This window comes from Nesoenas mayeri, assembly GCF_963082525.1.
Source record: "Nesoenas mayeri genome assembly, chromosome: 1".
Lineage (NCBI taxonomy): Eukaryota > Metazoa > Chordata > Aves > Columbiformes > Columbidae > Nesoenas > Nesoenas mayeri.
The window spans coordinates 106,874,976-106,900,412 of record NC_137541.1 but is presented as its reverse complement, the minus strand read 5'-3'; the positions used below and the strand labels follow the sequence as shown (position 1 = coordinate 106,900,412).

The 25,437-nt window shown below is 47.6% G+C and overlaps 1 protein-coding gene across 1 annotated transcript; it reads left to right on the top strand.

The window, feature by feature from the left end:
- Positions 1 to 4,235: 4,235 nt before the first annotated feature.
- On the top strand, positions 4,236 to 19,740 carry RS1 (retinoschisin 1; the record flags this gene model as incomplete). Its single annotated transcript, XM_080351023.1, has 6 exons — positions 4,236 to 4,287; positions 12,681 to 12,706; positions 13,010 to 13,115; positions 17,971 to 18,112; positions 18,254 to 18,449; positions 19,588 to 19,740. The coding sequence occupies 6 exons, from the start codon at positions 4,236 to 4,238 to the stop codon at positions 19,738 to 19,740; spliced, it is 675 nt and encodes a 224-aa protein (XP_080207149.1).
- Between the last annotated feature and the right edge of the window lie 5,697 nt (positions 19,741 to 25,437).

The window sequence follows — 25,437 nt, the reverse complement described above, 5'->3', positions numbered from 1 at the left end:
AATTTTCCTTAATCATCATCCTAAGAAAACTATTAAACTTTGCCAGTGCTTGCTCTTACTAAAGAAATACTCTACGGTATGGGCAAGCTGAGATTGCAGTGCAATGCGGGGATACCTGAGCCAGGTTGCAAAAGTTCTTTTGGGTAGAAAGCACCCATATATCATATAGTAAGACCCAGCAGGATAAGGTTGTAACATTAAGTACTGTAACGGCACTAAGGGCCTGTGTATCCTGCAGCCTGGAAGTACAGACTTCTGCTTGGTTAGCAGCCTGTGCTCAGCCCACAAGAGGTGAAGCCAAAACAATATATCCTGCCTCTTGGGTAAACTGTCTTCCATAGATGGGCTGCTTCCAGGGTACAGGCTCAAAGCCAAATTTGCCGTAGGTAGACTTCTAATGTAGGGTACGTACCTAATAGGGATGGTGATCCCGTGGTGCTTACCCTGCCAAGGACAGCCACAGCTCCCTCAGGTGCATGAGTTACAGAGAGTGGGCCTGATCCTGGTAGCCAGCACCAGGTAACTATCTGCATCATGTTTTCACAGAATCACAGAAATCATAGGATGGCTGCAGTAGGAAGGGACCTCTGGAGATCATCTAGTCCAACCCACCTGCTAAAGCAGGTTCACCTGGAGCAGGTCACACATTAATGTGTTCAAGTGGATTTTGAATGTCTCCAGAGAATGAGACCCCACAGCCTCTCTGGGCAGCCTGTTCCAGTGCTCTGGCACCCACAAAGTAAAGAAGTTTTTCCTCATATTCAGATGGAACCTCCTGTGCTTCAGTCTGTGCCCATTGCCCCTCATCCTGTCATTGGGCACCACTGAAAGGATTCTGGTCCCACCCTCTTGACACCCACCCTGGAAATATTTATAAGCATTGATAAGATCCCCTCTCAGCGAACCATTTAGGAAAAAGGCTCCTTTTCAGAAAAGAACTTAAGATCACACTTCAGATTTATAGAAAGAATATACTATTTCAAGGCCCAGATGTTCAGCCTGTGTAGACCATCCATTTCAAGGGGATCCAGCTCCTGATGGTTTGACTCAAGCTTGGAAAGCGCTGGCAGTCTTGCTCTCTTGTCACATCAGTATGTTGCTTCTGAGAGACGCCTGTGGTTCACACGTACATGTATAAATGTGTATTTTGTTCCCAAACTGTGCTAAAACCAAAGCGTGCCAGTCGCACATTTGTGCTGAGACATTGTGTGTTGTCTGTGTTCAGGTCCCAGACGCATGCGTGCCGCTCTGATTTCGCTGTCTGGCACTCTGACTTTGGGAGAACCATGAAATTGCTACGTGGAATTGCACTTCTCTCTTGCATGAGTGCTTTTGCCTCCTGCTTCCCCTCTGAGGGCACACGCACACAGGGCCAGTCCGTCAAGTGCCAGGCAGAGCTCTGTGACCACGTATGTGTTTTGAGAGCTCATGAATGCACAGCTCTGCCATGCTCAGGATTAAACTCATTCCTCATAAGGAGATATCTACGGGCAGAAAGCATTAAGTCTGCATAAGATGCTGGCATGGGGCTCCTCAAACTGTGCTGAGCTATAAGTATTAACAAAGCAAGGCCAAGGTATGGACTGGAGCACTGGGCTCTAGTCATCCATGCTGTTTAATTCTTAGGAAACTCCTGGTAAAATTGTGGTTCAGGCCAGCTAACCCAGCTGGGGAAGGACACGTGCCAGGGAGCACCCCCAGGCAGGGTGTCAAAGAGCCTCCACTTGGCTTCGTTCACGCCACTGCCATCCCAGGGGTTTTGCGCCCTTATTTACCCCTGTGCCCTCACGTTGTGCCCCTTGAAATGCAAACTGTAGTCTCAGCTTCATGGACTAAAAGCACCCCAATGGTGCAGGGTGGCCTTTGCGTTATTTACCACAATCTGGGGGAAGAAAACGCACCAAAATATCAGACAGCTGTAAAAACATACAAAAATGTCTTAGGGTCGATGGGACATGAGCTGGACCTGGGGAAGATGTGTGGCCAAGAGAGTGAACCTGCCCAGGCAGTTCTGCCCCTGCTTTACATAGGAGTGTGGATGTCACCAAACCATCCTACTTTGGACCCTTTGTACCAGCCACAGTTTCATTCCATAATCAATGTCAGGCTAATTTCTATCCTTTTAAAATTTTATTTTTTCATAAAGGACAAATGTAGCTCTTTCTGGTGCTGTGTTGTTTATAGACTTTAAAATGTTTTCTGTCTTCTGTACCTCTATTTGTATGCTTGCTAGAAATTAACTATGTGATTCATTTGGCAATGTTGTCTGCCGTGGCAGCATGGTTTTGCTGTTTAAAGTTATTAAACTGAAGAACCATGAACACCATCAGACACAGAGGGTCTGAACTGCATAGTATTTATACAGAGACTTTAATTTTAAGGCTCCTCTACTCTTCTTTTGAACCAATTTGGTTTTTTGAGTGCTACAGATACATTTTTGAACAAAGACTGCACTTTTTTTCCTGAATTTTGTAGTGGGGAGCCACCAGTCTTGAGGGTTCCCTTTGGAGGAAATGTTCTTTGATAATAGCTGTGCTATTTCTGAACATGATCCCTGAGCTATTGCATTTCTTACACAAAATCAAGACCTATTTGAAGGGTGGAGCTGACCATAAATCAACCTGATTTTAAACCACTTGAGGTGATGGGGGAAAATTTGGTTTTGCTTTTTAAAATATGGTAGGTGATATCTCTCTGGATTGGCAGCTCTGCTTCCTGGTGACCTGTGCTTATGAGACCATAAGGCAAGAGGCTGAAGCCCTGGTTTGGTTTTCCAAGAGACAGGTGGATGAAGGTATTTAGGGGTTTTTAAGCTGGGATTTTAAAGCCTGGGGGATTTGGATACCAAGTGCTCATCAGTGCAGAGAGGGAATAGATGTCTGAGTGTCTTCAGTAGCTCTAGAAATCTCTATCTCTGTGCCAGCCCATTTTAGACCAGACGGCAGAGTGGGAGAGGGGGTGAGCTGACCCAGGTCCATGAAGCAGGACGGCCGTGCCCACGCAGGGGTCTGCCTGTGATAGCCTGCCCTTTCCCTGAGAGTGGGTTAAAATGGAAAAAGTGTTGGGTGGAGGAGGTTATACTGCTCGAGGCTGAGCAAAGCAGCGAGCCCCAGTGGCAGGAGACTCATCCCATCCATGTTGCATGCATGCCCTGGTGAGACCAGGATGCATAGGCGCTGGAGGTGTGACCGTAGGGGGATGCTGTACCTGACATCCCATTTATGAAGCATTTCAAATTTTTGTGGGTATCCAAAGGCAGGGGAGATAAATCTCACCTAAGAGACTGTTTCTGAAAAGTCAGCATCCATGTTTGTGCAGTATTTTTTGAATGGATGTAGACCAGAAGGCTAGAGACAGGTCTAGCTTAATTCAACAACAGCCCACGTGATCTGTGCAGCACTTTAATCTATTCCCTGTGCATACAATCTGAGATCTTTTGAAACAAAGAAAGCTGCTTCTGAAGCAGTTTCTTTCAAAAACCTCCATTAAAAATTCACTGCTAATTGCACATCGTTAGATTTTGAAGAAACAGGCGCAAGATCACTGGAGTCACTAGCAGTCTGTTACTGTCTTGACTCTTTCAGTCATTTTAAAATGAAATGTATAACCCTCTTTGATGTAAACTGGTTGAGAGGATACTACAGGTAGAACTGTTAGCAAAAGGAGGTTTACTTTTTTAGTTTGAGATTTTTACAGCTCAACAAGTAAACAACTGAAATGTGCTATTTCTGTTTCATCTACTAATTGCAGTTTTCAGCCCCTTACAATCCTGTGACTGAAAGAGCAGTAAGGCCGGGGCAGATTTCTACACACAATCATTATTAGGAAAAGCATTGATTGCGTGGAAGTAAACAGCTGGGGGGGAAGATAATGAATACATGCTACATACAATATTTGCTGCATGTGTTTTATTAGCATTAGACATCTGCATTTCTGTGGGGGGTATACATGGTTTCTAGGTTGGTATGTCCTTGTTTATTTGGACATATGTCTGCACACACAATCAGAGTCACACTCAGTGTCAGTACCTCAGTACTTTTTAAAAACTGTTATACATGACACATCCTCTACAATGGATCTTGACAGTAATAATTGTGTGGTTGGCTTGATGGTGCCTGTAAAATCATGAGAATGGAGGAGAGTAAGGTGCTTAGGCAATGCTTAAGTTAATCTCATGCCTTGCCAGCGAGCCAAGCAGCACGCTAAGGAGCTATTCCCAAAAGAGGAAGGAAAAGATGCAGTTCAAGATGGGAAGTGTCCTGCTGTCTCTTCTTTTCTGGTACAAAGGTATGAACTTTGCCTCCTGGGAGGCGCTTTCAGATGTCCCTCTTTGTATTTCTTCTTTCATCTGTGCTTCTTTCTTCTGCCAGGGGCTGTGGGGTACAGAGCAAGCTTTTCTCTGTGTTTTCATGGAAGCATAATAGTTTGGGGAAAGGCAAAATTGTGGAGGAGATGTGTAATTTATGTACATGAGTGAGCAGTGTTCTTACAGCTCTATGAATATTCAGTAGTAAAACTCCGTTTCACAAAATAATTGCAGTGTAAAAAAATTGCCATATAATTTGTCAAAATATGAGTTTGCAAAGAAAATTGTAGTGCAGCTGAGCCAGTGAGTAAATAATAATGCTGATTTGAAAAATGAGGTACAGTATAACACGAAAGACTGGTCCTTCATTAATCAAAACTCTTGATTAATCAAAACTGAATCATTTTATCTGGCAGCAAGACATTGCTGATGGAGATCTGCCTTTTTTTAAAAGGCTCTTTCAGGTATTTTGGCCTGGAAAAAAACTTCCAAAGGCACTTTAAGAACAAAAAGCAATCATAAGTCAAGAAAATAGGAAAAGTATTTCTCAGTTTTGTGGCTTTCTCAGATTTACTGTTCAGAAAAGTAGCAATGTTAGCAGCTAAGCAGGAGCTAGAAGATGCCAAAAAATTCAGGGTCACATTCTTCTTCCATTTTAATTAACCCAGCTGTGGAATGAGGAGACAATTTTCTGGATTGTGTTTGAACTTCTGGCTTAATCAAAGCCAATGGCAAAGCTGTTATTATCTTGAACATGGCTGAGTTTGCTCTTCAAAGTGCTGGGTGGTATCTACCAATATTAATGTGTGAACAGAGTATGATCTGTCAGAGTACGGGCCAGATTTATCAGACAGTCCAGCTTTTTCCCTGCGGATGTTGAATTGCCAGTGTTTTGCTTTGTCTATCTTTTTCTGTCCTTCTCTGTTTCCATTGAATGTTTTGGTCTACCAAATTTGATGGATAGAAAAGTGTTCCTCAACTAGCCATGCCTTCATTTTATCCTCTTAGTTTGGCTCTACCCCAGTCTGTCTAATTAATAAGTCTTGATTTTAATCTTCCAGCAAATATTGGTGCATTCTCTTAATACATTATTTGTTCACTCTCCTTTGTTTCACATGGGAAGGTTATGGGTGCCTGAGCTTCTCAGGAGGCTGTTTTTACCCAGACTCCAGTGTTTTTTCCCAATGTGTGGCGTAACTGCAATTAGTCCTTGGGCTGAGTTCATACCTTGCTCTGGATCCCAGACACAGCTTGCTTTTAATAGACACCCACACATCAGGATATTTTTGGAGAGCCTGCAGTGAAAATTTACTTGCAGGATCACTTTCCAGGCATTCCTCCTTTGGTATTTCTTTTCTTAATATACAGTTTTCTTACTTTACTGGGTTTCTCTGCTTCATGATCCAAGTGTCCTCTACTGGATAAAGAGTGAGCAGCGACTCTTTGCCCAGGTGCCCCTCGCACTCCTGCCTCTCCCACCATGGAGAAGGTGCCGCCAGGTCAGTCCTCCAAGCCACGTGATGCCACGATAAGCTCCTTACACCTTATATTCTCCATCAGCAAAAGTGGCTTAGAGCAGCACCCGCAGCCCCTGCGCCTCGGCTGAGCTCCTGTGTGCTGGGGACACCTCGGTGACAGCAGCAGCAGCATATGGTGCCACAGGCAGGCTCCTGCCACCAGAGCCGCAGCAGCTGTTGGGCCCCTCCATATGGTGAGGGGGAGCACCCCGAGCCCCGGATTGACGTGAATATGCTTTTAGCACATTGAATGTGATGTGCCTGCGCCACCTCGCTCCATCCGTGCTCGCTACACGTCGAGGAATAAGCACAGCTCAGCAGTTTAAAAGAATGGATTTCTTTTTTCCCCCCTCTGTTTTTGCAGCTTTGAAAAAAAAAAAAAAACACCAAGAACAAATAAACAACAAAAAAAACCCCAACAAAAACCACAAACAAAAAACAGCCAAACAAAACAAAAACAACCCCCTCCCCCACCACCAAAATCAAAGGCCCAAACCCGCCTTCAGATCACAGTAAATAACATCTTTAGTGTCGCCCTTTGGCACAGTCGATACATCTGTTGAAATTACTATGCAGGCAATGTTCTGCATGGCTCTGAGCAGGAAGGAACAAACATGTCAATAAGATCAGAAGCTGCCAAAAATTTTCAAAGGAGCACTTTGGAAAAAAAAATTAATTACATGTCTCTTGAGAAGAAAAGGGGAAAAGGTTGATTTTTTTCAAATATTTTCACAACATAAAAAAAATTTGTGGAAACATTATGGAGACAGCAGGTATAAAAGAGAAATGAGCATGAGTTAAATAAGTATAATTGCCATTATTTAAAGTTATTTTAAAAAGGTTTTTATCACTTTCAGATAAATAGCGGTAAGTATTAAATGAGACACAATACAAATGAATAAAAACGGAAACTAAATAAAAAGCATTAAAGAAAATTAAATGGAAATGAAAATAATAAAGCTGTGATAAGTCCCCACAAAACGAATGAGGGAAACAGCAGCCGTGTTAAAGCGTAAGAGAGGAGCTTAACGTGAAGCATGAGCCCTTCTCCCCTCTGCAGGCCGATGCTGGTGCTGGTCCTCCTGCCTTCTATCTCTGGCTCTGACCCGGCCTGTCATTCATCAGCAGAGATGAGTCCTAGCAGGCTGATGTGTGCCACAGCCATAACATCATCTGCAGGGGCAACAGGCTGAGCATTTGGCCCAGGGTGGCTTCAGGTGGTGAAAGGCTTTGGATGAACACCCTGCATTCACTAGGCCAGCCTGGCTCCTAAAATCTTTTGGTGGATGTATGCCCTGGGGGTCTCTGCCTGCCAGCGTAGCTCCCAAGGACCAGTTAAACCCTGTGCTTTTTAGAAATAAAGGCACTGTTTGCACTGCACAACAGGCTCTGTCCCTGCAGAGCCTGCTTAGTGTGGCCACGGAAAAAGCCCTGAGGGAAAAACAACAAAAGCAACCATGAAGTGACAGGGTGAGGGGGCTAAGCTGGCTGAGGGGACCTGGGGACAGGCCGTGGCTGCAGCACGGGTCATAGAATCATAGAATAGTTTGGGTTGGAAGGGACCCTCAAAGCTCATCTGGTCCAACCCTCTGCAATGAGCAGGGACATCTTCAACTAGGTCAGGTTGCTCAGAGCCCTGTCCAGCCTGGCCTGGAATGTCTCCAGGGATGGGGCATCCACCACCTCTCTGGGCAACCTATTCCCTGGGGCTGTTGCCACTGACACAGGGGCAAGGAGAGATGGGGAAAATGCTATGTGAGATGCTGGTCTGGAACACACAGCTTCCCCCAATGCACCTTGCTGCCGAGGTTGGTGCAGCCTGATGTGAGTCACCTCACTCGCCTGGCACGATTTCCAGGGCTGGGATGTAAAAATAGCCTGGGTTAATAACATAGCAACCCACAAACCGGCACCCGATGGGCTCAGAGGTACCGCAATGCTTTTTTCAATGTCTCAGCCTTCTGTGTTGCTTTCATGCCTCCTCACCTAGCTCTGCCTCCTGATGCTCTCTAATGCACCACTCAAGGAAAACATGGACTTACAACAGTGTACTTTTTGGAAAAAGTGATAAAACCAGCGTCATTTGTTCCAATCACCCCTTTCATTTCTGTGACATCTTTTCTGGCGTTTGAGTCATGTTTTTCTGTTTTTCCAGCTGTTTTCCTTTCCCCTGCCCCATGGCCCACCGGTGCAGAAGGGAAGCACTGGGAAAAGTGGAGAGAATATAGTTTTGCTCATCTCTCTGAGCTGTGTTAAACTGAGATACTGCTTACAGAGATTAGAGGCAAAATTAGCTATTTTCCAGCTGAAGCTTCTAGGCAACCTAAATGCTAAAGTCAATAGTAAAGAAAGTTATTAACATTTTCCACATACTTTGCCTGCAATGGCCAGGTTTATGTGAACTTATTTAAGTAAATTGAGTGACTGACATTTGTTCTGTGTTATATTTCTCTGTTTTATTTTATAATGTGCTTTCTCATGCTTGTACATCTGTCAGTAATTCTAGCCATGCTAAAAAAAAAAAAAGATAGCTTGCTGTTGGGGCTCTGTGGTCAGGATATTCAATATGATTTCTCAGAGCTGACCTTATCAAAACGTGCTCAGCCTTTAGCAGTGGTACTTCTGTCCACACTTATCTTTCTCCCTTCTTTCTCTTGTTTAACGATGTTATTAATGACCAGAAACTTTCTGAGACATACAGTTATCTGTTCCTGTCATTAAAATGCCAGCAACCGAGCCTTGCTGCCACTTGCCCCTTCCTTTCCCCAGGTAGCCCAAAGTTGCGGCTGCTGCTTTATCCCACCTCTACCTCAGGAAGCCCATGTTCTCCACATCCCAGGACTGCCCCTGCCAGCTTTTTTCCTTCTCTGCCAACCCTTGGACAGTCCCTGGGGTTCCTCTCCTCTCCATCCTGCCCAGTGGTGGGTACCAAGCGGGACCACCCTGAGGTCTGTGCTTCAGCCCAGCTGCACCAGGATGGGAGCTTCAGCACAAAATTATCCCCTGGTGCTTGCTCAGCCCCGATCTCCAAATCCTGTGCTACAGGGCGGCATTTTTGCACGGCACTGCACTGGACACGTCACTCTGTAGGGAGGGATGGAGGGACAGGAAAGGCGCACGCTCTATCTCCCTGCCTCTCACAAACACTAACAGATAGTAATTTATTTCACTGAACTGATGGTTTGCTGGATGTCCTGGGGCACTACAGGGACTGTAAATAGGGCTCTTTCCTTTTTAATGGTTGGGGGTTTTTTTTCAGTCCTGTGCTTTTAACACAACAGCCCCTGGGCAGCAGTGCAGGGCTTGTGACTCTCCCACGAATTGCAGCAATTCGTTCTGTCTGACCTACAATTACCAATTATCTTTGTAACCTTCCTTGAAGGCAAACATGCTCACTATAAAAGCATGCTGCCCATCACATTTTTAGACTATTGGCAGCCAGCTTTCCTCTTCATTTCCTTTGTAGGACAGGGGCCATCGCAGCTGTAAACACACCAATATATCAATTACTACTTTTTCCGGCCAACTGCAGGCAAGGACATATTTTTCTCTCCTTTTCTCTCCTAACACCAGGGGTTATCAGGCCACACCGCCCAGGTGAGACATTTGGTCCATCTGCAGCTGCTATGCTTACCCCATGCCAAACCTGCTGCTCCCCTGTGCCACAGGCTGTGCTGGATGGCCAAGCTGCTCGTGGGAGTAAGCTCTGAGCAGTTAACCTCTTTTAGCTCAAAAAGGCAAAACTGACCTCCTACTTGAGATGTTTAAACCACTGACTCATGCTGTGACATGTGGAGACCACGAGCCCAGCAGGGACAGCCAGAGAGGTGGCACACCAGCATCCCTGCCCTGGCACTGCTTTTGCACCATGGTGTGTCTCATGCCAACCAATAACACATTCCATTGAAAAAAGGGGGTTTGTGCTTGCATGTCACACCCTTGCTTGGTTTGCAGTAGTGTCCCCTGGGTGACAAGCTTAAAAACCCTAAAAGCTGCTCTTGTAGCCCAGGAGAAGGCTGGCGTGGCCAGGGCAGGAGGGTTTATTCATGGGGGTTGAGTAGGTGCTACCATACACCCATCTACCTGAAAAGGCCAGGTTGGATGGGTCCTTGAGCAACCTGGTCTAGTGGAATATGACCCGGCCCATGAACTTAAAAGTAGATGATCTTTAAGGTCTCTTCTAACCCAAATAATTCTTAGATTCTGTGAAAACTATTTTTTTTTTTTCTGTTGTTTTGCTCACAGCCATTGGGTTTCCAGCCGCATCTGTCAATGAGGTGCCAAATTTTGATCTTGGCTCTCAAATACCTGGGCAGGGACTCAGAAGGCCTGCTAAAAGGGCTCAGTGTGACCCAAAGCAATACCCCTACATCACCCTGGTAATTCACATCCCCTTTCCCCACCACAGGCACATGGTGCACAAGAGTAGGTTTTACCACAATACAGTCTTCCTCATGCTGGGCCAATGTACCTGGTGCACATATACTTGAATATTTTATCCCTGTACGAAGCACATTCATTTGCTAGATTGTTTACCAGGTTTTCTCTGTAGCTGTAAAGGTACCTTGGGTGCTGCAGGAGATCCAAGGCAAGTATTTAGGTAGAGAGGTGCAGGCATCTTTGCTTTCAGCTCTGCATGGCTCCACTCACACACCTGGTTATTGCCAGGCCAAAGTGCATTTAACCACTGTAAGGCAAACTGGAAACAACTCACAAAAATCAGTCTGCTAAAGATGATGAAAAAGAAGTTAAGAAACACGTAGGAAATGCACATGTCTGCATGAAACTTGAATCCCTGCAGAATGTAGGAGCAGAGGCTGCTGCCCCACGATCAGCAGTGGGGATGCACAGCAGGAGTCTGCTAGCTGGGGAGCCAGGCTCCCAAATCCCAGGGTAACAAAGCTGTGCCTTGCCCCTCTTGCTGCTGGATCAGGGCACCCGTCCTGCTGGGAAAGACCACTGTGGCATGGGCTGGAAGGTCTGGAGAGGCACCTGCCAGCCTGGCTCCCATGCCACCGGTGCCAGTGCTGCTCCAGTGTCAGCATCCAAGAGACAACCAAGCAGGTGGGAGAGGCACTGCATTGCTTCTGTTGCAAAGGTGGTCCAGTTTTGATAGGTGATAAAGTCCTGGTTTGTATCGTCTTGATCTGACGACAAGCAGCGTTAATTTAAACCACCCTCACGCTGGCTTATGTTGACCTGCTGTGCCACTTGTGTCACAGCACAGAGGTGGCAATGTGTGGCATGGCCTTGGCTTGTACTTCCACCTTGGTTTTCTTGTTGCACCATGGAGTTAGGGGGCTGGATAATATCTGTGCTGGGAAAGGTGGAACCAGACGAGGTCCGGAGATTTGAACCCATGTTTTTCTGGTGAGCTCGATGAGGTCTGGGTACCTTCCTACCTCCTTCTTCAGCCTGACTAGAAGTCACATCTTTATGTTGTAGATGGACATTTACTTCTGCCAGGGCTGATGCCTTGGGTTAATGTGGCAAGTTCCTGATCAGAAATGCTGCCCAGGGATGTTGAAGCAAAGGAGATGATCTCTGCATTAAAGAAAGGATTTTTTAAAAAATTATCATTTTGTTCTTTGCTGGGGTCTTTCTTTCAGACTCTTGATACATTCAGGCTCAGTGTCACACACAAGGAGCAGTTGCATTTTGGTAATAAAGAGAGCTTTGTTATATAGCTTATATTTCAGCTGATTATAATTGCACAGTGTTTGTGAGTCTTTTGAGATGCAACTTGCTATAGTAATGCAAGATGTAAATTCCCAGCCTTAGCTGGAGCTTCCTAGGCTCAGCAAACTGACAGTGTATGAATGAATAAATCATAACTAGCTTTCAGTGAATAATTCAGAGTCTAATTCATTTGGTGAAAAGATCCTCTTTTCCTATTCAGAAAATCTGTATTTGGAGATGGCGGGTTTCTGCTGTATGCAAGCTTTTACCTGCTCAATAGCTTGATCCTTAGTGGCTTGCAGATTCACTACCAGTATTGCAGACATGATGTTTGACATTTGAATTGTGTTGAAGAGTTATCAGCTCTTTTAAAAAATGTTTTATTTTCATAGTTGCCTGGGCACTTGTCTGCCAGTCCAAATGCTGTTAACGTAGTCTGCTTTGGACTTTACTGGGAAGCCGGAGAGCCCTTTCAGCAAAGGGCTCATAAAAAAGCCATTGCCCACTGATGGGTAGGAGATAAAACAGGTCAGATGTTACAAAAATAGCAGCTTTTCCTCTACAGCCACAACAGCTGATTTTCTCTAAGAGAGAAAAAAATGGGGAGTCTCCTTTGAAAGATGGATTGGGAAGAACTATTTACATTTTGTTTTCCTCTGTGCTGTCCAGATGGAGTTATTTCAGGCCAGGGACCTCTCAGGGTGTCCCATTTCCTTTGAAGGCACCAGGGATTTGTGGTGGTGTCAGGCTGGGATTTCACCCTTGGGGATCAGCAGCTCACGGTTTTTAAGGGCAAAGTGGGAAAGGGAAACTGTTGGATGGGAAGGTGGCAAAAAGGGACAGTGGTGAAATTAGCTGTACAGTGGAGGCTGAAGGGGCCAGCAAGGGTTTCTCCTCAGGATGTTTCAGGCATATCTGATCAGAAAGAGGAGATGCCAAAGCCACAGAAAACACAGTAGGGGAGTAGCACAACATGGGCACACACAGTGCCCTGTGCCTGCCCCCATCTTCTTGCTTTCCCCTGTGATCAGCTTGGGAAAATGCTGTAGATTTGTCAGGTTTTCCTCAATTTATTTTTCCCCAGCTCAGGAGTAAATGTTCATTGCATTTCCTGACATTTGGTTGCAGCATCTGTGTTTCTGATCTCTCTCTTCTTTTCTCCATGCCCGCTGCCCCAGCTGCACTGGCCCTCTCCCCAGGAGAGGTAAGTCTGTCCGGCTGGTTTGGCTGCCGGGTAAATGCTGGGGGTCTGGCACTGCCCGTCTCTGGTGCCTCAGGGCAGAAGGAGGGATGGCATCCAGGCCTCTGAGCACAGACAGTTGCTCTGATCCCTGAATTTAAGGGTGGGGGGGAGTCATCCCATGTTTCATGCAGGGCTGGCATGAAGAAAGGGGCTCAGAGAAGTTGCAGCAGCCCAGGTGGGCATGAGTGTCTGTCTAAGCTTCAGGACTCACATTTTGTCTCTTGTCACTATTGATTTATTATTGTTTTTTCCCTTTCCCTCTAGGATGAGAGATTGGAGCTGTGGCACAGCAAGGCTTGCAAATGCGATTGCCAAGGAGGTCCTAACTCGGTGTGGTCCAGTAGGACGAACAGCTTAGAGTGCATGCCAGGTAATGGACCAGTGTGTGTTTAACCATGTTTGCCTGGTGATCTTCAGCAGCTTCCCCCATTGCGTCCTGCATTGCAGAGGTAGCACATCATGGTGGCGCTTGTTCCAAACCCAGGTGCTGATGGGGCCGGGGGAGCTGTACTGGTGGGAGGCGCAGGGTGACCCTCCCCCATTGGGCAGAGGGGCAGCAGCAGCAGGGGCCATGCTTGGGCCTTGGGAGGTCACCTGGGGTGGCCCAGGGTGGCTGGCACTAGCAGGAGATTTGCTTGCCCTGTTCTTACAGCCCCCAGAAATGGCGTGGGGCATCTACCGCCATGTGTAGGATTCGCTGTAGAAAACCTTTCGTGCCACCTAGGCTGATTCTCCTTTCCTGCAGTTCAGACTGTAACATCATCTCCTCTCCCCAGGGATCGAGGAAAAGTTTATTCTTTCTTTGAAACACATTTTTAAACAGTAAAATACCACAATAGTGTTTCCTTTGAGTTTTCTCTGGGCTGCCCTTGCCCACCTCCTTCAGTTGTTCCTTGCAGATCGTGTTTTATAGGTTTTCTTATCAAGATCTTCCCTTGTTATTCTCTGCAACTGCCACATTTTCCCTGCCATGTTACTCCAGCAAGGCTTTGTTGGTGCCCAGTTGATCTTCAGGTTTAGCTCATGTGTCCTACAGGAGCAACACTCTTCTTCAGGCCTCTGTCACATAGATGTTCAGAGGTGGCCACCTCCTCTAGGAGTGGAAGTTTAAAGTGATACCTGCCTCATGCCCACTAGCAACCACCTCCTCCCAGCTCCTGCAAGAGGCTGTGCAACAACTTGAGGTGTGTTTTGCTGCCTCCGGTTTCCCCAGAGGAGATACACGGGGGAAACGGTCACCCCAATGTTCAGTGTTTGTCATGGCTGCCCTGAAGGACGAGGAGGTTAAATGAATTATCATGGAAAAGCTCTGAGTGGAAATTAGGACAGGCTAGAAAGCAAATAAAAATGTATTTTAACAAGAAAATATGACGCCATTGGCAGAGCTTGCATGCATACACAAACAGAAATGAGAGAGGAAAAAACCCAGGTGTTTCTATCCTATGCTCATGTTGGACCTGCAGGTTTCCCTCCCATGGCGTGAGGCAACTGACAAGTGCAGAGGCTTTCCAGTCAGCCTTGCAGGGCCATCAGCTTACCCTGAGCTGGCCCTCCACACACCCTGCTCCTGTGGAGGCCGTATCCACTTGGGGCTTGCCCAGGTTGAGTGTTGCCCACAGGTGTCTTCCCTGGCCAGAGAAACCACAAGGAGAGGATGCATCTGCTGTGCATGGATGGTGTCTTGCTCCCAGGGCAGAGTGGCCCCACACATCCTCAGTAAAGGGTCATGGCTTCTCAGGCTCTCTCCTTCCAGTTTCTGCAGCAGGTATCTCCACAGGGCTGCCTGCTGAGGCAGGTATGCAGATGAAGAAGGCATTTGCTGGAGACCACCCCTGTGGTGCAGAAGCAGCACTTATAGAAGATCAGAAATAACACTTTATATCATTCGTTGTGAGGGTTTCCTCCAGTCTCTTGTGAAAGAAACCCATGTGCACGACCCCAAACACAGTCTGAGCTGGCATGGCCCTGCCTGAGCTCACTGCTCCCTTTCAAAGGGCTGGCTGCCACAACTCTTTTTTTTTGTCACAGCATCATCATGAAGCTCATCTGTGATGGGCAGCTCCCTGCAGTCCTTGCATCCTTGTCTGAGTCCCTCTCCATTCAGAAGGTGTCCCCCTGCACCTGCACATCGCCCACCTGTAACTGTATCCCTTTGCATAGAGATGCAGCAAAGGATATTTTGAACAAATGGAGATTACTGCACACTCCAGGTCGCCACGTAGGATCCTCCTGCTTCCCACATGTGCAAGTAGCAGCGTCAGCACACTCACATGCATCATAGAGCCTTATGGCAACACTGGATTGCAGCCGGCCCGGCAGAGATCCCTGACCAACCCCTTGAGAAGTCCTTCTTCTCACAGTGACTCCCTACCAGCACCTACACTTGGCATGCCAGCCTGGTCCTACTGTGTGATTTCATAGAATTATAGAATCATTTTGGTTGGAAGAGACCCTCAGGGTCACCGAGTCCAACCATAACCTAACTCTAGCAGTAAACCATGTCCCTAAGAACCTCATCTAAATGCCTTTTAAACCCCTCCAGGGATGGTGACTCCACCACTTCTCTGGGCAGCCTGTTCCAGTGGCTGACAACCCTTTCCATGAAGAATTTTTTCCGTATATCCAATATCCTGGCACAACTTGATGCCATTTCCTCTTGTCCCATCACTTGTTACCTGAGAGAAGAGACCAACCCCCTCCATGCTACAACCTCCTTTCAGGTAGTTGCAGAAAGCGACAAGGTCTTCCCTCAGCCTCCTTTTCTCCAGGCCGAACAGCCCCAGTTTTCTTGCTGTTTAACCTTAACAGTGTACAATTCTCCATACAAAGCCTTGCTACAGCCTGGTACTAGGTTGCTGTCACTTGCATCAAAAAATCACAGGATCGCAGCATGGTTTGGGTTGGAAGGAACCTTTGAAGATCATCTAGTCCAGCCCCCCTGCCATGGGCAGGGACATCTTTCACTAGATCAGGTTGCTCAAATGCCTCTCCAATGTGACCTTGAAGGCTTCCAATGATGGGCCATCTACAGCTTCTCTGGGAAACCTACCCCAGTGGCTCACCATCCTCATCGTAAAAAAATTCTTATGTCCAATCTAAACCTACCCTTTTTCCATTTAAACTATTGCCCCTTGAAAGGGAAGGGAAGGAAAGGAGATGTGGCAGGTTTGGTTGATCCGTCCATGACTGTGGGATGTGCGTGAGAGGAGCAGCTCTAGGTTTCTTGTTGAGCTAGGTGTGAGGGGTGCTGTCATTTCTTAGCATTACGTAGCTGAGTAATGAAGGCATCTTCCTTGACTGATGAAGACTATTCTCCTGAATAATGAGTGTTGTCACTTTATCTCCCAACTGTCTCTGTCCCCAGGGAGTGGGGCATTGCATTCTCCTTGCCCAGCCCAGCCATGGCCATGTGGCCGGTGTCCCCACTGCCTGGGGACAGTTTCCAGAGCAGCCGTGCTGAGGTGTTGTTGCAGAGCTGTCTCTGGCATGGCTGGAGCGGAGCAGCTGCTGCACAAGTGCTCTCCAGGTCAGCAGTAACAGTGTTAAATGGCACAGCTGGTTTGGCCATGCAGGCACTAGGAATCTATTTCGAGGTTCCCCACACATGGTGCACCCAGGCATGCCAGAAGGTGACCTTCTAATTGCATTACGGTTGTGTGGTCTGTGGATTAGTGTTGCTAAAAGTAAAGTTACGTGGTGTTCGAGATAAGCCTGCTGAGTAGTAAACATGCGGGGCCACCTTGGCCTGGCTTCCCTCTTGCACAAGGGGAGCAGGAGTTCTAATGTGCTGCTAAAGCATGATGTTTCCATGCCTGGAGAAAGGTGGGGTGGCAGCTCTGGCTTTTTGTGGGGAAAAACACGGTCATGAGGTACTGACTGAGCAAGATATGTTAATGAGATATTGATGCATATGATATCAACCTAGTGGACTTCACTAATGAGACATCGATCACACCACCACAGTGCTGGTGCGTTGCTGGGCCCTGGGTGCCCACTGATGCTCCCAGTATGTCAATCATTTTTAACATGAGGCATCACACTGGTCAGTCAGGCATGGCTGGTGCAAGGAAACATCTTACCCACATGTGAAGCTGCTCAGAGCTCCGTTTCTCCTTTATTGATGAAACCCATGAAATGAACTACACTGAACTGGAAAGTGTGACAGAGTTGCTCTTGGGGGCACCTCAGCTGCTCCACAGGCTGCAACATCAGAAGATGCTGCCCATGATATAGATGTTTGCCCAGGCAATTCCCATGTGACACTTGTCATACCTTCTTTATGTGTATCTGGATACGTAATGAAAACCTGCTTGCATTAAAAATGATCATAACAACAACAACAACAACAAAGTAGGTCCAGCAAGCATGCAGGAGCTCTGCGTGGTGGTGTCACCAAAGGCTCACCTTCCAGAGCACTGTATGGTGACCCACCATGGAAAGTTTTAAAGATGAATGAGTATTTCTGCCCTCAGCAGTTTTGGCAGCCAGCGGGAGTCTTGCTGAACCTCTCGCTATTGCAGAAGACAGCTGTGAGGTCAGGTTTGGTAACCTGAAGAATCAAAAGCAAAATCTCACAGGGAGAGCAGTGCCAAGTGTTACACCTTGCTAGAACTGGAGTATCTGTGGATTTCCCACAAGACCATCTCCAGATGCAAAGATAATTGTTATAGCAGAAAATGCAGAAGAACTGAGGTTGCTTGTGGGGGGATGATCAGAGCAGGCTCAGCAATTTTGTCACGCAAGCACGGCTGTGAATCACGACAGTGAATGGAGGAGCAAAAGGAGATAAGACCCAGCAAGAGAAGTCATACCAGACATGTCTCAAGGACCAGGCAGAGGCTGACAGCCTGGAGGCTGGATCCAGGTTGATGGATCCAGACTGGATCTGCTTATGTGTGCTTACAAGAAGAAATTCAGACTGAAACGTCTGAATAAAACCTTCCCCTTAAAATGCTGCAGGCAGCACAGGTTTAGGAAGATTTGAGGGAGGGAGAAGAGTCAGAAATTCATACAAGAGAAGAGATAAAAATGAAGACCCCACGGCCTCCGGGCAGCAAACACTGCAGGGGCTGTGTTCTGGGTTTAAGAACCTCCCCAGCATCCTGGCCAGGGAGGACAGGGAGCAGCGAATCCACAGAGGGTGTCGGCAAGAGGTGTGCAAACACAACCAGGACACAAAGCCCCTTGTGGCTTTAAGGCAACATGGTTTTTCCCTTGTTCTGCAGAGTGCCCCTACCACAATCCCCTGGGTTTCGAGTCCGGTGCCGTCACCCCTGACCAGATAAGCTGCTCCAACCCTGAGCAGTACACAGGCTGGTACTCCTCCTGGACGGCCAACAAGGCCCGCCTCAACGGCCAAGGCTTCGGGTGAGTCCAAAAATGCCTCTCCAAGAGGTCCCATGGGTGTGTGGGTGTGGGGAACAGGGGTCCTGTGGCAGCATGGGGGCAGGAGAGGCCACCCAGGAGGGCAGCAGTGGAGGACATAGCATGGCTGGTGCTGTCCCCCAGGTGTGCCTGGCTCTCCAAGTACCAGGACAATGGGCAGTGGCTGCAGATCGACCTGAAGGAGGTGAAGGTGATCTCAGGGATCCTCACGCAAGGCCGCTGCGACGCCGATGAGTGGATGACCAAGTACAGCGTGCAGTACCGCACCGATGAAAACCTCAACTGGGTTTACTACAAGGACCAGACCGGGAACAACCGGGTCAGTGGACTTTGCGCTTCAGCCACTTGGGGAGGGCGTTGGGGATGGGCACGTTTGGTGACACTAAAGCATTGGATCTCAGTGGGGAGGTGTGTTAAGAGAGGAGTCCTGTGTGAGCAGCAGGGTGGGTGGGAACCAGTGCTCACCCCACATCCAGGAGCAGCACTGGGCATTCCTCCCCTCCTGCAGTGAGAACAAATGCCATGCTGACCAGCCACAGAAGGCTGAAATACATTTTTTACATTTTGTAGTGACAATGCTGGAGTCCAGACTGAGCTGGTCAGGATGGAGGCATTAGTCAGCATCACAGGGGAAGTGGCACCTCCATGGTAAAAATCTCTCTGTTTAGATAGTACAGCCCCACCCACTCCTGGACAATGCAAAATGGGGGCTCTGTCTGTTGTTGTAACTCCAGGGCTATGGCACAATGATGATGCAGAAAATCCCCTAGGACAAAAATCCACAACTGGTTAAGTCACAGCACACTGAAACATTTGCACGCCATACTTCCTAGTGGTTGGTCTAAAGTGAAAAAATGCACTGGGGAGACCTTACAGTGGTGCCTGTGGTTCCCAGGTGGGCTGGGGGATCCCACAGCTGCTGCCTCCCAGGCATCCTCAGCGTCCATCTGCATGGAAGGCACATATCCCAGCAGGGGAGGCTCTGGTGGCTTTGCTAAAGCAACTGGTTCCTGCAGCCCTGGGAGGATGCTGAGTTTTCCCCAAAAAACAGGTTGTGGCAGCAGGAGATGTGGCAGCGTGGCCAAGTGGTGGGGAAGATCTCTGAAATACATTTTTGTCTATATCGGTGTGTCTGGGAACTCAGCTCATAAACTGCAAACAGCCACACTGACTTGGTGTGCTTGGTGCCGTGCTGTGGGAGGGTGAATGAGGTAGAACAGGGTGAGATTAAGCCTAGCCTAACCACAAGAAGTGGAAAAGCAATGGTGGGGAAAGTTACATACTCAGAGAACTCAGTCACAGTGACAAACATTTTCTGTGTCTTGATAATTTTGAAGTCTTTTACTTTGGGGGTAGGGAGGAGGGACCCTCCTCCTCCCCAGCTCTGCGCAGGCACCCAAAACTCACAGGGCAGGATTTCCAGCCCCCTAACCGTCTGCCCACACCTCTCTCCACAGGTTTTCTACGGCAACTCGGACCGCTCGTCTTCGGTGCAGAACCTGCTGCGGCCGCCCATCGTGGCCCGTTACATCCGCCTCATCCCGCTGGGCTGGCACGTTCGCATCGCCATCCGCATGGAGCTGCTCGAGTGCCTGGGCAAGTGCGGCTGAGCCCCATGCTGGCTCCTGGGCTGGGTGCGTAGGTGTCTGGCTGTGCAGCCACCCCACCTTGCCACTGGCACCTGTTGTGGCACTATCCTGTGGTGCAAACGCCTGGCCCGCAAAGGGAAGGGCTGTCTGGAATAAAATGTTGCTTCACACCATGCCTGGTGACAAAGCCAAACCTGACCGCAAAGCTGACGGGTGTTTATGAGGCATGCATTGGGGAAGACAGGAGGGTACGTGGCTGTGGCTTTGATCCTGTGAGATATGGTGCTTCTGGCCCTCCCTGAGAGTTAATCTGGGGATATCGCCATCATGGTGTGCTGTGGAAGCCAAAGTAAATGCAGGTGGGGTCCAAAGGCAGGGCTTGGACTGTCTTGGGGAGGGCAGGTCTGCACTTGATTATTTGGCCCTGAGACCAGACAGCCTCTGTTGCCCCACCAGGGCCAGGGAGGGCTCTCACATCAGGGCAGACATCTCACCCTTCTTTTCCTCATGCTCCTCCTGCCACTCTCTGCCATCCTCTGCCAAGCTGGGGCCAGATCTGGCCAGTCCCCAGTACGAGGGCACCCACCTGCATCTCACACTGTCAAGTCATGTCATGTCCTCTGTATCAGGTTCCCTCCAGCCTGAACTGCCGTGGCAGTTTTTGGGACAGGGGTCAGTGCCTTTTGCACTGGGTGGCCAAACCCCCTCTGTATCCTCTCTGGTTTTGCACTGACACATCTCGGGGAGCCCAGGGTGGTTGGTCACAGGAACAAGGACTCACTCTCATTAACTACTTTGATCTCCATGGCCCAATCCCCAGTGCTGAGTGCCTGGGGCATGTAGCAGCTCTGATGGTCACCCATCTCCCTAGGGCAATGGTCCAGGAGCTGTGGCTTATGTCCCTGTCTCTGTCTGGGAGCTGGCACCCAGTACACCCCAGGTAGGATTCATGGCCTCCACAGCTCCCATGTGGCAGGGCCAGGGCGGGCTCCGGGACAGCAGCCACTGTCAGGCTTCCCACATGTCTGCAGCAGAAACCTGGCAGGCACTGGAGACCTTTTTCCTATTTTTTAGCAGTCCATGCATAAATCCCCAAAAGTTGCAGCATCGGCATCTGAAGTGTCTCAGTGGAGAGAGGAGAGGCGTGAAGCCAATGGCACCAGGGCGCCGTTTCTGCCTCTCATGCCCTCTTCTTATCCCTGCAATTGTTGAGCGGGGCAGGAAACAAGATGTGGCTAAAACCAAATGACATGTGACCAAAACCATCTGAAAAGCCTTTGGATGTCTGTGCAATTCATCACATTTTATTCATTCATGAGAACAGATGTTTCTGCCTTGTTTTTCCCTGTATATAGAGACAAATAATAATTGTCAGGAAAATATGCTGTTCTGGCAAGCCTGAAAGCTTCTGGTCCACTATATAAACAGTAGGAAGTTTACAGAGATGTAGAAAAGACCAAGCCCCATTTGCTGAGATGATTGTTATTGTGTCATCCTCACTTCCTTGCTTTCCCTCATACTCCTAGATGAGTTTTGCCTATCTGCACACTCGTCTAGGAACACGTTTTCTCAATAAGCAAGCAGTGAATCTGTGTGTTTCTCTAATGATAATCAGTCCAGGCAAGCTCTACTGAGAAGCTCCACTGAGCTTGAAGCAAGTCCTGCATGCAGCACAGGGTAAGAGCCTCTGAGGGGGTACTGCACGTACAACAGCATGGAGACAAGGGCTCTCCACCAGCCATCGTAGCTCTTGCATTAGTAACACCAACACTGAAAGCTGAAGCATTTCCAGGCCCTGGACACAGCTGCCATCACATTAACACACTGCTCTCCCTTCCCTAAAAGCAGCACAGGCAGCTCTGCTGATGTCCTGGCAGATGGTGACTGGAGGGGAAGGAGCCTTGGTGCTGATGTTTTGTTGAATGACTGAGGAGTGGTGGGGTGGGGCTGAAGAGGTGAGAGGATGGACTGGGCACCAGCTGATGAGTGTCTATAGCACCCCAAAGCAGAAGCTTGACTGCAACCACCCAAAGCATTGGCTGTGACTGGCCTCTGAAGAGCTCTCATGCAGAGTCTGGGGTTTTGCAACTTGCCTGGTTTTGGAAATGCAGCCTGTGGCAAGGGCCAAGAGTTCCTGTGTAATTTGGAAGGGCTCACAAGCTAAATCCACAGCCTGAATGCGTGGACCACACCATTATACACCACGGCACCACACTAAATTACATGTCTTCACATGACTGATCCCGCATATAGGATATAATAAAACCTTGGAAGGAGAAAAGACTGTCCAAGTAGAAAGGACCTGTGCTATCATTCTTCCAGCCTCCCAGCTTCAAAGAAGTCACTAGACCCTTTTTCGGATTGAAATGTACAGTGATAAATAAGGTAGAACTAACTGGCATACAGTGCATTTCACAGTTCGTTTGCTTCTTGCCTTGTCCTGTCCTTTGCCTGATTTTCACCTCTCCAGCTTGCACGGGGGAAGGGACCTACTTCTAGCTTTCATCTGCAATGTCAAAATGGTTCCTGCCAAAGCTGGAGTTTTTGTTCTGATCCTGGCTATGCAGCTTGCTTGCTAATTGACCTTTGGAAATTCACTTAACCTCTGCTTCTTATCTAAAAAGAAGTGTGCTGGGAGACTTAATTAATTGCTCCTAAAATGCTTTTAGAATTGCACTTGACTTCCACCCCTGCATAAACGCAGCATGTTGTAGTAACAGTGCTACTGAAGGCATTATGAAAGTGGGACAGAACTAGGCAAAATACAATTACAAAAATACAAAAGTGTTCCTCATAAAGTCTAAGTTTCCTAGCATATCACTGTTGTTTTGATTTACTGGCACAGATGCCTGCAATCACAATTAGCCACAACAGAGCCAGCAACTGAGGCTGCAGGAGACAATGCAAAGCAGTGCTGAAAACATTTATCTTCGAGTGAAAATCCTGCAGGTACTTACCTGCAGCAGTAGGGACTCCAAAGCATGGCTTTGCAACCACATAAAATGTAACAGGTTTGAAATAGGAGGCAGGACCAAGAGCCACCTTCAGCTTCCTGACATGAATTTTTAGTCTGGGATGTTTACAAGGAGAAGGCAACTATACTGAGAAGTCAAACTTGCCTAATCTAAACGATGTGATAAGAGACTGCCTCAGGCCTCCAGAACAGCCACAGCATTTGTAAGTCAATAGTCCCTTTCTCTTAATGGGTACATGCAGGAATTTTCCCTTGATTGCGGTCTGAGAGAAAAACGCCCACAGTCACTCTGCTCTCTGTCCCACGAGGGACCAGTGCTGATGACAGCAGGACTAGCCTGGTGAGGTGCCTGACCTTTTCAAGGAGGCAGCCACTGCGTTTTTTGGAGCCCCCACAGGGAGTGCAGGAAAGGGCACCAAGCTCCTGGGGTCACTACAAGGAGATCCTTGTAAAAATTAGAGCAAAGAGAGGTTGTAGGAGTAAAGCCGAGTCCCCAGAGAGCAAGGCACCTCAAGGAGATGGGTGTTTCAAGCACATTTGGAGCACAAGTCTGATGAGGAGCAGCTGAGGGAACTGGGGCTGTCCAGCCTGGAGAAAAGGAGGCTGAGGGGAGACCTGATCACTCTCTGCAACTACCTGAAAGGAGGTTGTAGCATGGAGAGGGTTGGTCTCTTCTCCCAAGTAGCAAGTGACAGGACAAGAGGAAATGGCCTCAGGTTGCACGTGGGGAGGTTTAGACTGGATATTAGGAAAAAATTCTTCCCAGAAAGGGTTGTCAGGCGCTGGAACAGGCTGCCCAGGGAAGTGGTGGAGTCACCATCCCTGGAGGGGTTTAGAAAGTGGTTAGACGAGGTTCTTAAGGACGTGGTCTAGTGCCAGTGTCAGGTTAAAGGTTGGACTTGATGATCTTGAGGGTTTCTTCCAACCACACTGATTCTGATTTGTGTCTGGGACTCGTGAGATGCTGGTGGATCACTTGCACTGGTGGGAGTTGAAGCCACTAGCTCAGGCCAGCAGTGTCCCTGTTTGGTAGGTGGCAGGGGCAGCTCAGAGAAGGCACCAGGCAGCAGCTGTGGCACATCCCAGGGACCAGGCGGCTGTTTCAGAAGGATCTGAAGGGACTGCAAGTCCTGGCTTCCAGCAAGTCTGCTGCTGGAGTGCAGTGGGAAAGAAGGGAGACTAAGGTAAAGGGGTCAATAGTCCTCAGTTTATTTCCAACTACTCTGAAAAATGAGAAACGAGCAGAGAAATACGTAAACTTTTTTAAAGCTGCACACAATAACAGAAAACGTCATGGCCAGGACACATTAAAGAGGTACCCACCAAAAACTGTATTGCTGACACCTGAATGTTTGCCTGAAAGAGTCTCACCTTATGTATGGGAATGACGAAAAGCCAACATACTCCCTATATGGTGGATCTTCTACTGCAGCAAAGATAATTTAAGAGCTGCAGACTTTCAGAGCTTTTCAATTTCTGGGTAATGCCTGCTGTGGGTATTGGTGGGTTGATCCTGTTGGAAAGAGGGAATATAAGAGATTCTTGCCCTGAAAGGCACGAAACCCCCCGCAATGTCTGCAATGAGACTCCGAAAATGCTGGGCAACAAGGTGCTTCAGAGCTGTGCTCTGTGCGGCTGTGGAAATGTCAGTCTGGTGGACAGATACGGCTTCTCAGGTGGGGAGTTCACCAGGGCCTGGTGGTGACCTGTCAGGCAGACGAGTCCTCGTGTGGTCCCGGCCCGTTCTGCTCCCCCAAGCCACAGCAACCTACGGGGGCGGCGCTCTGCACAAGTGTCAGCAATAAGATGAGCCATTGAGCAATGCCAGTGTTCTAGTGCAAAATCTGCATTTTTATTAAAGACATATTTTGGAAGGCCCATTCAAAAATACATTGTGCTCAGTAAAAATTAACCATTTCCATGCTGATAATTAAGGTTACCACAGGATTTTTTTTTTTTTCTCTTTTAGAATATTTACAGCAACAATAGAAATTGTACAGAAGTTAAGAATGGAATACATGCCCAAAAAAAAAAAAAATTTGGTAAGGTGTACCAACAACATGATACAAAGGGTTGTATACAAACACTTTACAAATGGTTTATTAACTTGCATGAAGTCATCCTTAAATATTCAACACATTTTAAAATTTGTATTCCAGGATTAAAAAGGCTAACACCACATCACATCCCTTCCACGACAGAAAGCATGGTAGATTTAAAAGTTTGTGCGCTTTAGATTTCTAGTAGCTGCTAAAAAACATTGGGGAATCTTATCCATAAATTTAGAAGTTTTGAATACTACCTCTCTAGCCTGTTATTTTTGGAATAGTCTGTATTGGCAGATTGTGAAAAAAGATCACATTTTTCTAAACGTCCTTCTCCTTCCTTCTTCCAAATGACACAAATTCAGAATTCAGTATTTCACAGTGGAGATCTAAGCAGTTCTGGAAGTCCTTAGCAGATTCACCAGATTTTAAAATGCCTGCATAGAATTTCCAAGGAAATGATGGTTTCATGGAAGATTTTCGCTTTTTGTTCCATATAAGCCAAATATATAAAGATGTTACTCCTTTTGATAGACATATCCTTCAGTAGTACGAGTCTTAAGATGTGCACTAGCAAAAAAAAAAATAATAAGAAAGAGAAAGTTGAGAGTTCCCTACTCTTAAATTTTTGCTTTGTTACTAAGCAGTTAAAAGCTCTGCCATGGAATTTACATGTCAAGAGTTTACACCAAGAGACTC